The sequence below is a fragment of the Mustela nivalis genome (genome assembly GCF_964662115.1).
Source record: "Mustela nivalis genome assembly, chromosome: 1".
In the NCBI taxonomy this organism is placed as follows: domain Eukaryota; kingdom Metazoa; phylum Chordata; class Mammalia; order Carnivora; family Mustelidae; genus Mustela; species Mustela nivalis.
The window spans coordinates 193,013,759-193,030,199 of record NC_139020.1 but is presented as its reverse complement, the minus strand read 5'-3'; the positions used below and the strand labels follow the sequence as shown (position 1 = coordinate 193,030,199).

General features: G+C 43.7%; 1 protein-coding gene across 1 annotated transcript in view; it reads left to right on the top strand.

Moving 5' to 3' along the window:
- Positions 1-16,441, top strand: part of CACNA2D3 (calcium voltage-gated channel auxiliary subunit alpha2delta 3) — a 477,844-nt gene that overhangs the window by 401,361 nt on the left and 60,042 nt on the right. Inside the window, exons 25-26 of the mRNA XM_082725822.1 lie at positions 794-849; positions 9,612-9,723. Of these exons, the coding sequence (XP_082581948.1) occupies positions 794-849; positions 9,612-9,723 (168 nt within the window). The remainder of the gene's footprint in view (positions 1-793; positions 850-9,611; positions 9,724-16,441) is intronic.

Sequence of the window (16,441 nt, the reverse complement as noted above, 5' to 3'; positions counted from 1 at the left end):
GATCTCTTCCCATTTGACGAAGAGCCATTGTCTTCTTTATTGCTTTCATGTAATCTATATTAATTTCACAACATTATAAATTGAAATTCATTTCTCTTATATACATAAGAGGCAGAAAATACAGTAACAGACAATGGTGAGATTTTGATTGACAGTGAGCTGCTTGAGGTAGTAGCCTAAAAGAGAAATGATGGGATTTTGATCTATCACTATTCATTTGGAGGATGATTTATATTACTTTTGCATTTTTTACCAGCAATGGAGAAATCCTGATTTTTTTTTTTTTTGAAATTGCATTGTGGCAAAAGTTCATCAAGAGAAATTTGTTCCATCTGTGCCCCCCTCCCCACACACACAGGGCTGTTGCATTGCAGTATAAATCTGGGAAGCATCCTTTATTACTGCAGATCATAGTCCAGGTAAAGAATATGCTATTTGTATCTTAGCATCCAGGCAGAAGAAACACTTTGGAAATTGACTTTGGAAATAGGCTCAGACTATAGCTGGAAAACCATTTCTGCTGACAAACAGGGTATTTCTCAACAGAGTCCTTGAGTCTAGAAGAAACCTAGTTTCAGGGTTTGGCTGGCATTGATGATCAAATAACCTTTCACAAGTAAGATAAAGCCCAGCGAAAATTCAGTGGTCCCAGAACCAACCCTACTGGGTACCTTCTGATCAGGGTGTTATTGTTCCAAAAGCAGTGAGCAATGCTGAGAAGAACAGAATGTCGCTGTTCTGTCCAGGAGGGCAGATGACCAAATAACCCTGGGCTTTTGCATCCCCTGTTTAGGTTCCTGGTGGAATTTAACCTCTGCAGTTGGTGGCACTCAGATATGACGGCCAAAGGTAAGCAGCCACCAATTCCTCTTTCTCAGCTCAGAGTGATAAAGCTCGAGTTCCCTGGCTCCTGTTCATCCAGGCTGAGCTCACATAAAACTACGCAGGACAAAGTGATGATTTTTCTGCTCTGTCAGTGAAAGGCATCCTCTGCGCCGATTCGGCAGCACCGTCCAGTCTCACAAAAATTCCAACTTTCATTCTGCCCGCGTGGAACGTACGCTTTGACCTGTTTCCTTAACTAAGACTTTGAGGTCATGACATTGCACAGGTGAATTCTTCAAAAAGCACTTGGGCAGTGCTTAAAATAGAAGGGAGATACGTCGCCTCTTTCAGGAGGAGTGAATGGATAACCACTCTGATTTTTTGTTTGTTTGATCATTTTGCATGATTATTCTCGTAAAATAGAAATCCAATCCTATTACTCTCCCTGCTCAAAAGCCTTCAGTGATTTGAGCAGTAATTAGTAGAAACTCTTAGAGGTATGAGTTGCAGAGGTGGATCAGTAGGGATTTCAGTGCTGGTTCCCAGGTTTGCCTTTGGCAAGTTAGCTTATCTCTTCAAGACTCAGTTTCCCCATAGTAAGCAAAATGGGAGGCACAGCACATATTTACCTCCTGTCATGTGTGTGTTTAACGATAAATCATACTCTATGCTGAGCATGGTGACTGGAACATAATTAGCCCTCAACAAATGACAGCTGTAATTAACTTAGGATACCAGCACTGACAGCATTGACCGACGAGTCAAGTCCCCATGCCCTACAAAACCGGGGCTCTTTAATGAGGGCCGTCTCACGGCCGTCTGCCCCACCTGCTCCGTCCCACGCTGTTTCTCAGAGAACGCTCTGCTCTTTCTTTTCTGCGTGTGTGCATGCATGTTCATTTGCGTACCTGGGATGACGGGAACCGGCAGTAGACCAGACGGTTACCATTTTTATTACGATTATTTTTAAATTATCTTTTTCAAAGAGGTAGATGAAAATTGTCTCAGCCTTCCCCAGGTGCTGGATATATTTCAATCTGAAATTTCCTCTCCCATCCCTTAAGATCCTGGTCCGGGAGGATTCCCTCGATTCTCCCAGGAAGAGTTAGCAAGCATGTCCTTCTTGCTCCCATCCCAATCAGCTCACCTATTTACGTCTCTAGCTCTTCTGCGCCACCATTGTCTCACTTTGTTGGCTTCACACGAGTTTCTTGATGGCCGGAGCTATGCTTTATAGCCACTGTTATCCCTTAGTACCTAATGTTGCTCAGCACATAGCAGGTGCACAGTGTTTGCTTACTGAATACCCTAACTGTTCTTATGTCGGGTATGACCAGTATTGCCACTGTCATCAAGGCTTTATAACTTACAAATAGGCCTCTGTTGCCTAAATTCAGGAACTCCCTCATTTCTTGTTAGAGGATGACACGGAGGGACACCTACAGAGAGGTGTTCCCAGGCACACAGCTGCACCGGATGGACTCTGATTACAGTGAACCGAATCCAAGAGTGTTTGGGGTTGGCCCAACCCTGAAAAGCTGAGAACCCAGCGGAACAGCATCTCTGTGTCCTGTTCTCTCTCATTCACACACACACACACACACACACACACACACACACACACACACAGTCCTGGTGACCCTCAGTGTGTGAGCTCCATGCTTGCCCCTTCCTGTTGGGTTAGGACCTGCTTTGAAGGTCCACAACCCCACTTCGAGAAAATCTAGCCTAGGAAAATAAACTGGGGTCAGAGCCAAGGGGTCTAGGACAGGATGATTGTCACTAAGGAACAGATGACTGCAAATACTGGTAATTCTTTAAATGCTGAATAATAGAGACAATTCAAAATAAATGACAACCAATCCACAGAGAGGCAGAGAAAACCTTTTAACAAGATTCTGTTTCTGAAAATAGATCTTTTCAACGGGATCAAAAATGTTCATGAAATTAAGTAATAGAGCAAGATAAACAATATACAGAACTGTATATACCCCCAGAAAAGCATCCAGTGATGGGGGAGTAGGGGTTATGGATTTAATTAGGGTCAGCAATCAGTAGGGCCAGCGGGGAGTCAATAAGCAGAGAACAAAGTATGAATTAGGAAGGGAAGACTATTATGTCCCCCAAGAAAATTCTACCTATAACACAAACCTACTTTGTTTGAAAACTGTACATGATTTGAAAGTGAGAGCTGAGAAGGGTTCTACCAAATGAGTCCTTGCTTCCTTCTTCTGTTTGCTTTTCTTATTCCACAGGCTTCTGCACAGTTTTACTATTAGGGATGAAAATGTTTAGATGAGATGAAAAGGGAGGGACGGAAGAAGAAAGATCAATAGAGGACAAGAGAATGAACTACAAGCTGGTCATAGGGCTGCTCTCACCGCAGCCCGAAGTGTCTGGGGACAAGTCCCCTCGACTTCCAAACTAGCTTTGCGCTCTCCAGGCAGCCTTCTTCTGCTGCTTGCTAGCTGCGCCCTCCTGGGCAAGTCTCTTGATCTCCCTGGGATCTGGTCTCCCAGTTAGTCCACAGAAGTTACCACGAACCCAACCGGTGTGAGAGATGGGTTAGGCGGTGCACACATAGCACATGCGCAGACGAGGCCCGGAGGCAGCGCACCCCACGCGGTGGGCGGTGCTTACCTTTGGGCCTCGGTGGCTTTTGTGGCTGAGATCCTGGCTCTGTGGAAGGAGTGTATTCAGTGCGGAGGGCAGCAGGCTGATCATTTTGGCATTCCTCTTCCCAACCGAATGCCTGCCCTCCTTTGGCTGTGGAGCTTCTGTGGTAAGCGTGAGGATGGCCCATCTTCTCATGCCAGCCCGCATCTCCATTTCCCCCTATTCTCCCCTTGCCCTGCTTCCCTTCCCCATAACCTGTTGCCGCAGGCATCTGCCCATGACAGTCAGTTTAAAAGTTTTTGTTGATGTGACTTTGCAGTCCCTGTGATCTTTGCTCAGATCCGTGGTTTTCAACAGGGGGATTGGAGGAGGCGGGGTGGATTTTTTTTCTCCCAGGAGTCATCACCATGTTTGGAGACATTTTTGGTCATCACAACTTGGGAGGCGGGGGACAGGGTGGGGGGTGGTGCTACTGACAACCAGTGGGTGGAAGCCAGGGGTGCAGCTAAACATCCTAGGACACAGAGCCTCACATCACAAAGAATGAGCCTACTCAAACTGTCAGTAGTGCCACTCTTGGGAAACCCTGGTATAAGACCAAAGAGGATGGGGTAGGGGATGCAGAATAAAGAAGAAGGATATGGGGGCACCTGGGTGGCTCAGTCTGTTAAGCGTGTGCTTTCAGCTCAGGTCATGACCCCGGAGTCCCAGGATTGAGTCCCACAGACAGTTGCACTTCCTGCTCTGTGGGGAGCCTGCTTCTCCCTCTGACCCTCCCCCCTTCTTGTGCTTTTCCTCTCACTCTGAAACAAATAAATCACCTTAAAAAAGAAGAAGAAGAAGAAGAAGAAGGATATGGTCTTTGCATTCATGATGCTTACAGAAATGTATGAAGGTCCCTATTCTGAAGTTTCACATCCCAACCCCCCAACCCCCCTGTACCAGGACCAACAGCAGGCAGAGTTTCAGCTAAGAGCAATCGTGTGATCCTTAAGCTCTCTGTGTTATGTTTTAGAAGCTTTTTTAAAAGTTCCTTAATAGATAATTCCAAGTCGTGTTGCCCTTTTGCCACAATGTGAGACCTGCTCCCAGACTGGAGACAGACCTTGTCAGACGATTGTGTCGTCACCACACCATGTGCTAACATACAGTGAGTGCTTTCCCATTTCCGGAGTGCGGGCCCTTGACCATCTTCAGATCCCTTCATCATCCCTGAGAGGTAGGGACTGCTGGAATTTGTCACTAACCCTTTCTGAGCTGCATGAGTCAGACAGCTACTAGATGAGGGGCTCAGATGTGAGCCAAGAGCTCAGCTAGATGGCAATGAGCAAGACCGCCTGCCTTCTTGGACCCTGTGTGGTTCTGGCTGCTGTATGCGGATTGTTTCATTCCGCCCTGTAGGCCTCGGCTGGCCAGAGCTGCCTTTTTCCATTTCACAGATGGAGAAAAGAATGGAATGGGGGAGCTGTCCTTGGGCTGGCCGGGGCTGGGGCTGCTATCAGCTGGGGATCTTTGTTAAAGGAAAATGTAAATTCTCAGACCCAGAGCATAAGGAGAGAAAAGTTTCACAGCGCTATTGACTTGCAAGGTTTCTTCATTCTAATTTTACCATTCCCTCGCTAGATAAAGACCCTGGGCTGAGACATACATCTTTGTTTAGCTAAAAATGGAATCCATAATTACACTGTTTATCTGCTTCATTTCCTTAATGAAGGGGACTGTGGAAGCCCATTTCTGCTTGATTATCACAAAGGTATCATTTTGGCAAAGTTGCACAAAGAACGGAGCTTGCTGGCACGGAGTATGAATGGGGGTGCGTTCACAGAGACAAAAGAAGAGGAAAGCTTTTCAAACGGCAACTCTATTCATTCCCGGTTGTCTGCCCATAATTACTGTGAACCCCAGTCAGTTATTCTCATCAGGGACATTTGTTGCTAAGGGAAAATTAAAGAAATTCAATTGTGTGGCTGCTCCATTGGGTGCTTCATTGTGAGTGAGTGGTAGGTCACGGCTTCGGCCTGGGGCCGCCGGCCTCATGGGGACGGGAGGTAGAGCGGTGGAACGGTGCAGAACGGCGGCCCCACCATGTGACCGTGCACAAGCGGGTCTGGGCTCCCGAGCTCACGGCAACGTGACTTGGGGCGGGCAGTGTCACTTAATTTCTCTGGGCTGTAGTTTGTCCATCTGTGAAGACAGGAGAGCGGCCGGCCTTCCTCACTGCCTGGCGGTGAGGACTGGGAGGACTCCTTCCAGGCAAAGGGCCTAGCGGCGTGTTTGGCGTGGGGTGAGGGCTTCGCGGGTACGGGCTGGGAAGGTGGTTTTGGTGTTTAAGTAGATGATGGTCATGGTGAGTCTCTCTCTGGGGGACTTCTGGTAGGCCATGTCTGCTTTCTGAACCCCATTTTTCCTACAACAAGGAATCAGCCCAGCTGAACTTCATGACCTCTAATACCTCCACCTTTGTAAGATAATGTGATGTAAATGCCCAGTGGCTAAAACAGCGCTCAGGAGATCCCTGGCAGCCAGAGAGGTTCAGAATGGCAGAGATGAGCAGTAACGACCGACCCGCAAATATATGCGGTGTCCATAGCGCTCCAGACAAAGAAAGGTCTTCATCGTAAACCATGTTATTTCGATTAACTGTGACCATGGTTTTATACGATAATTCGCATGTGGCCCAAAAGCCCAGCAGACGACTGGCAGCCAGTCTATCGTCGTGTTGCGGACAGAGTCGATGAGGGTTTATCGCCCCATCAGTATGGGTACCTTGCGAAGGGAACATAAATTTCATCTCCAGGAAGGATCCGAGCCAAATGAGCCTCACCATTGAGAGCGCTGGACTCGTTCCATAGTAACTGGGCCCAGACAATTACAATGAGAGATGGTGCAATTATCGGGCCCGTTTAAATCATGCACACTGCCTATCTCAGCCCGGCCCAAAGACCTTCCTTCCTTCCTTTCATTGGCCGAACTTCACAGAGCAGTTAAATATATGTGTGCTGGAGCCAGAAGGCCCAAGTTCAAATTTTGGCTCTGCCACATACTCACTGGATGAATTTGGGCAATTCATTCAGTGGTCTCCTCCATTCACTAACCTGCAAAAAAAAAAAAAACAAAAGATTCCCCCCTTATAGTTTATTCTTCTTTTTCATTTTGTCATGTTTTACTGTTAAATAAATTAATACATGTAAAGCAGAACAGCATCTGGCATGTAGCGATTTCTTAATAAACGAGGCCGTTACCAATATGAGCTTATATGTGCCATCTGCATACGAGAGCCGTATCCACTTATAATCCGCATTGTTTGGGTTTGGTTTTGTTTTTTCACTTGATCTTTATTTCATTTTAAGGGACTCACTTTTTTTGAAATTCAAATAATTTAAATATTAAAAGGAAGTTTCCCCAGTGGAAAGTCGCTCTCACTTGCTACTCAAAGGAGTCAATTGCGAACACAAGAACCATGAAAATAAAAAGTGTGACCAAATTGTAGCCAGATGCTCTGAGCTTTATGGGTGGCCTCCCCAAATGAAAAAAAAAAAAAAAAAGGTGGGGGTGGGGTAGGGGAGAGCCAATGAAAGAATAATGAAAAAGAAAGAAAGGTGAGAAAAACTCCCTAGCATCCGACAAAGCTGTCCTCCTGACAAAATCAGAGGCAGTGGAGAAGAAAGTGGAAGGGAACCATGTTTCCACCAGGTGCCCCCGCTCTGTGCTGGGGCTGTTTAGCCCTGGGCTTCCTAAAACCAGCACCTCAGGGCATGGGGGAGGCGGGGGAGGGGGCAGGCAGGTTGGGGGACCCCGGCTGTAGGGAGCATGACGCTCGCCCATGCTGTTCCTACAGTGAAGCCAGGACTCTGAGGACTCTGGGAGGTAGTCACTGGTCTTTTCTAACCAAAAAGTGATGCTTCAGAAAGGCCCGCCGTTTCTGACGATTCGGCGTAATAACACGCAGTCATGTGGCAGGAAGCGTGTTGGGTGAAAGAGCCCCTCACAGCGCACCCGCCTCTTGCCAGGCATGAATTCGTCTGATTCTCACACAACCACGTGAGGTTATTCCGTCTTATTCCCATTTTACCGAGGAGAACACGGAGGCGTCACGAGATTGAACTCACCGGCTGTCCCACAGCGGTGCCAAGATTCGTGTCCCTTAGTTTGTGCCCTTCGCTGCTAAGTGATTAGTCCAGCTCCTGGCACCTGGGTGGTGACATGCTCCAGAGCTAGCGTCTGGTGAAGGCTGTTTTGCATGTCTGCACCTGCATGTATGTGGAAGTGAGCACATGCGGCCCTTGGTGAAGAGCTGTGCCTGCCTTGGTCGGTTCATTACTCAGAACAACTCCGTGCCTTGGCGTGGGCATCGTGCCTTTTGTATCAGTGACCAGTTTCTGAAAAAGCACAGGTCATACATTTAAAAAAAAAAAAGCTGATTGAATCCACTTCCTTCTTCTCCTTTGAGAGGAGAAAAATGACAATGCATTATGCTTTAACCCCAAACCCCCAATCAATTTCCTCAAAATAATTAACGCTTAGGGAAAATTCTATTTAAAAAAAAAAAAGTCATGTTAGAATATACATGCTTGGAACATGGCTTCTAATCAGCCAACAAATATCTGGTGGTTGCCAGGGGCTCCTTTTGCACTTAGCAATCCTGTGCTGGCCCACTTAGTGCCGGCAGCCTCCCCACGGCCATTTCACAAAACGTGACATGTTTTGTCGGGCTTCTGATGAATGAATGAAATGAAATGTCGCTGAGCTTCTGACATCCAACCAACTGCATTGGGAGTAGAACTTGAGATTTTGTCAAAACAGCATTTTGTTAAAATCCTACCAAGTTTTGGAGTTGAAAATGTAAATTATATATTCTATATTTATAAATAGGTGTTTATATTTCCATATAAAATATCAGCCAAAAACTTTGTACAAAGTTTGGGTGTTGGAAACCTATGAACATTCTACTGGTAAGGTCTCTTTTTTTTTAGAGGAGTGGGAGGGGCAGAAGGGGAGGGTGAGAGAGAATGGTGAACGGGCTCCCATCCAGTGTGGAACCCAACGCAGGGCTCCGTCTCAGAACACTGAACTGAGTTCATGACCTGAGCGGAAATGAAGAGTCGGATCCTTAACCGACTAAGCCACCCAGGCGCCCCCTACTGGTAAGATATTAATGAGTGACCAGTCCTGTGACAAGGACCCATACTCTTGCCATTTCCATTTTGCAGATGAGAATACTGAGGATTAGCCAGAAGCAATGGAGCAGGGGATTTATACTCCAAACTTCTCTTTTAGTCTTCACCCTTAACCACTATGTTACAGTGTCTACCATCATCATCATTTCAGTATTACAATGGCGTCATTAGAATGCTAATGTTCTTATTGTTATTGGTTACTGTCGTTACCATTTATTATTATTATAAACTGACATTCACGCAGCACTCATTATGGTCCAAGTACTCTACTAAGTACTCCACATATAATGTTTCATTTACTTCTCAAATCACCCTCTGTTAGAGGGACTGGATTAGCCCCAATTTAGACATTGAAAAAAATGGAAACTTAAAGAGTTTCTGGAACTTGCCCACTGGACATAACTCGTTTACATTATTTTATCAACCGCCGAAACATTACCAAGTGCCTACTAGGTACCCAACCATGTACCGGGGTTATCTAGCTGCATTCGTGGACAAGGAACTTCATAAGAGTAAGATCAGTTATATGGCTGTGGTTCAAAGACATTACGTATTTTACTATTCCATACTTCAATTTTGTTTCTGTCATAAAACCATGCAATTGTATCATGACCTTTGTCTCACCCTAAATAATATGGTGTAACTTCTATTTTATACATTTATTCCAATACACATATGTGTTATTGCTGAGTTCAAGTAAGTCTGAAGTCAGAGACCCGTTGACTGATGTTGTCCCAGAAAGTATTCTTGTGATGCATAAATGATAGTGGATGAAGCCAACACAACGGCTTGAGGAATTATAGCTTATAGAGTTGCTTGGCAGATGAAATCACTTGACTAATTAGAAAATAATGCATTATGCTATGCCTAGAAAAATCACAGCACGGCGGGAGGAGAACTGTGTTCTGAGTTTCTGTGGGCTGCCAGTCACAAGAAAGCCTGTGCCTTTGTTCTTTATCTTTTTTACTTTTTTTTTTTTTCCTATCCCTAAAGCCCAGAAATTGAAACAGACCCTGGAGCCTTGCGATACTGAATATCCAGCATTTGTCTCTGAACGCACCATCAAGGAGACTTCAGGGAACATTGCTTGTGAAGACTGCTCCAAGTAAGCCTCCCGCCTCCTTTCTGCTCAGTGTAGAACTCCCAATGTGTCCGCGTGCTCACTATCACAGTGAAAGATGGAAACATGGTGGCCCTCTTGTGTGAGGGGGTGTTTCTACTGGCTTGGAAGAAACATCACTTGGATTTGTTAGATCATTTAGAACTTGGGAAAGGTTCAAAATGATTGAGAATGCATCCTAGAATAGACAAGGTTTTTTTTTTTTTTTAATTTTTTATTTTTTATAAACATATATTTTTATCCCCAGGGGTACAGGTCTGTGAATCACCAGGTTTACACACTTCACAGCACTCACCAAAGCACATACCCTCCCCAATGTCCATAATCCCACCCCCTTCTCCCAAACCCCCTCCCCCCAGCAACCCTCAGTTTGTTTTGTGAGATTAAGAGTCACTTATGGTTTGTCTCCCTCCCAATCCCATCTTGTTTCATTTATTCTTCTCCTACCCACTTAAGCCTCCATGTTGCATCACCACTTCCTCATATCAGGGAGATCATATGATAGTTGTCTTTCTCTGCTTGACTTATTTCGCTAAGCATGATACGCTCTAGTTCCATCCATGTTGTCGCAAATGGCAAGATTTCATTTCTTTTGATGGCTGCATAGTATTCCATTGTGTATATATACCACATCTTCTTGATCCATTCATCTGTTGATGGACATCTAGGTTCTTTCCATAGTTTGGCTATTGTGGACATTGCTGCTATAAACATTCGGGTGCATGTGCCCCTTTGGATCACTACATTTGTATCTTTAGGGTAAATACCCAATAGTGCAATTGCTGGGTCATAGGGCAGTTCTATTTTCAACATTCTGAGGAACCTCCATGCTGTTTTCCAGAGTGGCTGCACCAGCTTGCATTCCCACCAACAGTGGAGGAGGGTTCCCCTTTCTCCACATCCTCGCCAGCATCTGTCATTTCCTGACTTGTTGATTTGAGCCATTCTGACTGGTGTGAGGTGATACCTCATTGTGGTTTTGATTTGTATTTCCCTGATGCCGAGTGATATGGAGCACTTTTTCATGTGTCTGTTGGCCATCTGGATGTCTTCTTTGCAGAAATGTCTGTTCATGTCCTCTGCCCATTTCTTGATTGGATTATTTGTTCTTTGGGTGTTGAGTTTGCTAAGTTCTTTATAGATTCTGGACACTAGTCCTTTATCTGATATGTCGTTTGCAAATATCTTCTCCCATTCTGTCAGTTGTCTTTTGGTTTTGTTAACTGTTTCTTTTGCTGTGCAAAAGCTTTTGATCTTGATGAAATTCCAATAGTTCATTTTTCCCCTTGCTTCCCTTGCCTTTTGCGTTGTTCCTAGGAAGATGTTGCTGCGGCAGAGGTCGAAGAGGTTGCTGCCTGTGTTCTCCTCAAGGATTTTGATGGATTCCTTTCACACATTGAGGTCCTTCATCCATTTTGAGTCTATTTTTGTGTGTGGTGTAAGGAAATGGTCCAATTTCATTTTTCTGCATGTGGCTGTCCAATTTTCCCAGCACCATTTATTGAAGAGGCTGTCTTTTTTCCATTGGACATTCTTTCCTGCTTTGTCGAAGATTAGTTGACCATAGAGTTGAGGGTCTATTTCTGGGCTCTCTATTCTGTTCCATTGATCTATGTGTCTGTTTTTGTGCCAGTACCATGCTGTCTTGATGATGACAGCTTTGTAATAGAGCTTGAAGTCCGGAATTGTGATGCCACCAACGTTGGCTTTCTTTTTCAATATCCCTTTGGCTATTCGAGGTCTTTTCTGGTTCCATATAAATTTTAGGATTATTTGTTCCATTTCTTTGAAAAAGATGGATGGTACTTTGATAGGAATTGCATTAAATGTGTAGATTGCTTTAGGTAGCATAGACATTTTCACAATATTTATTCTTCCAATCCAGGAGCATGGAACATTTTTCCATTTCTTTGTGTCTTCCTCAATTTCTTTCATGAGTACTTTATAGTTTTCTGAGTATAGATTCTGTGTCTCTTTGGTTAGGTTTATTCCTAGAAATCTTATGGTTTTGGATGCAATTGTAAATGGGATTGACTCCTTAATATCTCTTTCTTCTGTCTTGCTGTTGGTGTAGAGAAATGCAACTGATTTCTGTGCATTGATTTTATATCCTGACACTTTACTGAATTCCTGTATAAGTTCTAGCAGTTTTGGAGTGGAGTCTTTTGGGTTTTCCACATATAGTATCATATCATCTGCAAAGAGTGATAATTTGACTTCTTCTTTGCCGATTTGGATGCCTTTAATTTCCTTTTGTTGTCTGATTGCTGAGGCTAGGACCTCTAGTACTATGTTGAATAGCAGTGGTGATAATGGACATCCCTGCCGTGTTCCTGACCTCAGTGGAAAAGCTTTCAGTTTTTCTCCATTGAGAATGATATTTGCGGTGGGTTTTTCATAGATGGCTTTGATGATATTGAGGTATGTGCCCTCTATCCCTACACTTTGAAGAGTTTTGATCAGGAAGGGATGCTGTACTTTGTCAAATGCTTTTTCAGCATCTATTGAAAGTATCATATGGTTCTTGTTCTTTCTTTTATTGATGTGTTGTATCACATTGACTGATTTGCGGATGTTGAACCAACCTTGCAGCCCTGGAATAAATCCCACTTGGTCGTGGTGAATAATCTTTTTAATGTACTGTTGAATCCTATTGGCTAGTATTTTGTTGAGTATTTTCGCATCTGTGTTCATCAAGGATATTGGTCTATAGCTCTCTTTTTTGGTGGGATCCTTGTCTGGTTTTGGGATCAAGGTGATGCTGGCCTCATAAAATGAGTTTGGAAGTTTTCCTTCCATTTCTATTTTTTGGAACAGTTTCAGGAGAATAGGAATTAGTTCTTCTTTAAATGTTTGATAGAATTCCCCGGGGAAGCCATCTGGCCCTGGGCTTTTGTTTGTTTGGAGATTTTTAATGACTGTTTCAATCTCCTTACTGGTTATGGGTCTGTTCAGGCTTTCTATTTCTTCCTGGTTCAGTTGTGGTAGTTTATATGTTTCTAGGAATGCATCCATTTCTTCCAGATTGTCAAATTTATTGCCGTAGAGTTGCTCATAGTATGTTCTTATAATAGTTTGTATTTCTTTGGTGTTGGTTGTGATCTCTCCTCTTTCATTCATGATTTTATTTATTTGGGTCCTTTCTCTTTTCTTTTTGATAAGTCGGGCCAGGGGTTTATCAATTTTATTAATTCTTTCAAAGAACCAGCTCCTAGTTTTGTTGATTTGTTCTATTGTTTTTTTGGTTTCTATTTCATTGATTTCTGCTCTGATCTTTATGATTTCTCTTCTCCTGCTGGGCTTAGGGTTTCTTTCTTGTTCTTTCTCCAGCTCCTTTAGGTGTAGGGTTAGGTTGTGTACCTGAGACCTTTCTTGTTTCTTGAGAAAGGCTTGTACCGCTATATATTTTCCTCTCAGGACTGCCTTTGTTGTGTCCCACAGATTTTGAATGTTGTATTTTCATTATCATTTGTTTCCATGATTTTTTTCAATTCTTCTTTAATTTCCCGGTTGACCCATTCATTCTTTAGAAGGATACTGTTTAGTCTCCATGTATTTGGGTTCTTTCCAAACTTCCTTTTGTGGTTGAGTTCTAGCTTTAGAGCATTGTGGTCTGAAAATATGCAGGGAATGATCCCAATCTTTTGATACCGGTTGAGTCCTGATTTAGGACTGAGGATGTGATCTATTCTGGAGAATGTTCCATGTGCACTAGAGAAGAATGTGTATTCTGTTGCTTTGGGATGAAATGTTCTGAATATATCTGTGATGTCCATCTGGTCCAGTGTGTCGTTTAAGGCCTTTATTTCCTTGCTGATCTTTTGCTTGGATGACCTGTCCATTTCAGTGAGGGGAGTGTTAAAGTCCCCTACTATTATTGTATTGTTGTTGATGTGTTTCTTTGATTTTGTTATTAATTGGTTTATATAGTTGGCTGCTCCCACGTTGGGGGCATAGATATTTAAAATTGTTAAATCTTCTTGTTGGACAGACCCTTTGAGTATGATATAGTGTCCTTCCTCATCTCTTATTATAGTCTTTGGCTTAAAATCTAATTGATCTGATATAAGGATTGCCACTCCTGCTTTCTTCTGATGTCCATTAGCATGGTAAATTCTTTTCCACCCCCTCACTTTAAATCTGGAGGTGTCTTCGGGGTTAAAATGAGTTTCTTGGAGGCAACATATAGATGGGTTTTGTTTTTTTATCCATTCTGATACCCTGTGTCTTTTGACAGGGGCATTTAAAATTGTTAAATCTTCTTGTTGGACAGACCCTTTGAGTATGATATAGTGTCCTTCCTCATCTCTTATTATAGTCTTTGGCTTAAAATCTAATTGATCTGATATAAGGATTGCCACTCCTGCTTTCTTCTGATGTCCATTAGCATGGTAAATTCTTTTCCACCCCCTCACTTTAAATCTGGAGGTGTCTTCGGGGTTAAAATGAGTTTCTTGGAGGCAACATATAGATGGGTTTTGTTTTTTTATCCATTCTGATACCCTGTGTCTTTTGACAGGGGCATTTAGCCCATTCACATTCAGGGTAACTATTGAGAGATATGAATTTAGTGCCATTGTATTGCCTGTAAGGAGACTGTTATTGTATATGGTCTCTGTTCCTTTCTGATCTACCACTTGTAGGCTCTCTCTTTGCTTAGAGGACCCCTTTCAATATTTCCTGTAGAGCTGGTTTGGTATTTGCAAATTCTTTCAGTTGTTGTTTGTCCTGGAAGCTTTTAATCTCTCCTTCTATTTTCAATGATAGCCTAGCTGGATATAGTATTCTGGGCTGCATGTTTTTCTCGTTTAGTGCTCTAAAAATATCATGCCAGCTCTTTCTGGCCTGCCAGGTCTCTGTGGATAAGTCAGCTGCCAATCTAATATTTTTACCATTGTATGTTACAGACTTCTTTTCCCGGGCTGCTTTCAGGATTTTCTCTTTGTCACTGAGACTTGTAAATTTTACTATTAGGTGACGCGGTGTGGGCCTATTCTTATTGATTTTGAGGGGCGTTCTCTGAACCTCCTGAATTTTGATGCTCGTTCCCTTTGCCATATTGGGGAAATTCTCCCCAATAATTCTCTCCAGTATACCTTCTGCTCCCCTCTCTCTTTCTTCTTCTTCTGGAATCGCAATTATTCTAATGTTGTTTTGTCTTATGGTGTCACTTATCTCTCGAATTCTCCCCTCGTGGTCCAGTAGCTGTTTGTCCCTCTTTTGCTCAGCTTCTTTATTCTCTGTCATTTGGTCTTCTATATCACTAATTCTTTCTTCTGCCTCATTTATCCTAGCAGTGAGAGCCTCCATTTTTGATTGCACCTCATTAATAGCTTTTTTGATTTCAACTTGGTTAGATTTTAGTTCTTTTATTTCTCCAGAAAGGGCTTTTATATCTCTCAAGAGGGTTTCTCTAATATCTTCCATGCCTTTTTCGAGCCCGGCTAGAACCTTGAGAATTGTCATTCTGAACTCTAGATCTGACATATTACCGATGTCTGTATTGATTAGGTCCCTAGCCTTCGGTACTGCCTCTTGTTCTTTTTTTTGTGTTGAATTTTTATGTCTTGTCATTTTGGCCAGATAAGAGTAAATGAAGGGGCAAGTAAAATACTAAAAGGGTGGCAACAACCCCAGGAAAATATGCTTTAACCAAATTAGAAGAGATCCAAAATCGTGAGTGGGGAGAAAGGGGATAAAAAGAGGTTCAAAAAGAAAGAAAGAAAAAGAAAAGAAAAGAAAAAAAATTTTTAAAAAAGGAAAACACCTGAGAAAAATGTAAAAAAGAAAAAATATATATATTAGATAAACTAGTAAAAAATCGTCAAAAAAGAAAAAGGTAACAGTTAAAAAAAAAAAAAATTTTACCCGAAGGCGAGAAGAAAAAAAAAAAAATGAAAAAGAAAAAATTAAATTAACTGCAAGACTAAAAAAAATCACAGGAAAAAAGCCATGAGTTCCGTGCTTGGCCTTTTCCTCCTCTGGAATTCTGCTGCTCTCCTTGGTATTGAAACCGCACTCCTTGGTAGGTGAACTTGGTCTCGGCTGGATTTCTTGTTGATCTTCTGGGGGAGGGGCCTGTTGTAGTGATTCTCAAGTGTCTTTGCCCCAGGCGGAATTACACCGCCCTTACCCGGGGCCGGGGTGAGTAATCCGCTTGGGTTTGCTTTCAGGAGCTTTTGTTCCCTGAGCGCTTTCCGTAGAGTTCCGGAGGACGGGAATACAAATGGCGGCCTCCTGGTCTCCGGCCCGGAGGAGCCGAGAGCCCAGGGCCCCACTCCTCAGTGCGCCCTCAGAGAACCGCGCCCAGTTACTCCCATCTGCCTGACCTCCGGCTGCGCTCCGAGCTCACCGAGCCTGCGACCGGTTCAAGGTAACCCCGAGCTGTGAGCTTACTGTCGGCTCTGTCTCTGTAGCTGGCTTTCCCGTTCCAATACCCGCAAGCTCTGCGACACTCAGACACCCCCGATCCTTCTGTGACCCTGCGGGACCTGAGGCCACGCTGACCCCGCGTGGGCTTCGCCCCGGTTTAGCCTCTGGAGCGATGTCCCTCAGCGGAACAAACTTTTAAAAGTCCTGATTTTGTGCGCGGTTGCTCCGCCGCTTGCCGGGAGCCGGCCCCTCCCCCCGGGGTCTATCTTCCAGTCGCTTTGGATTCTCTTCTCCGCCGGTCCTACCTTTCAGAAAGTGGTTGTTTTTCTGT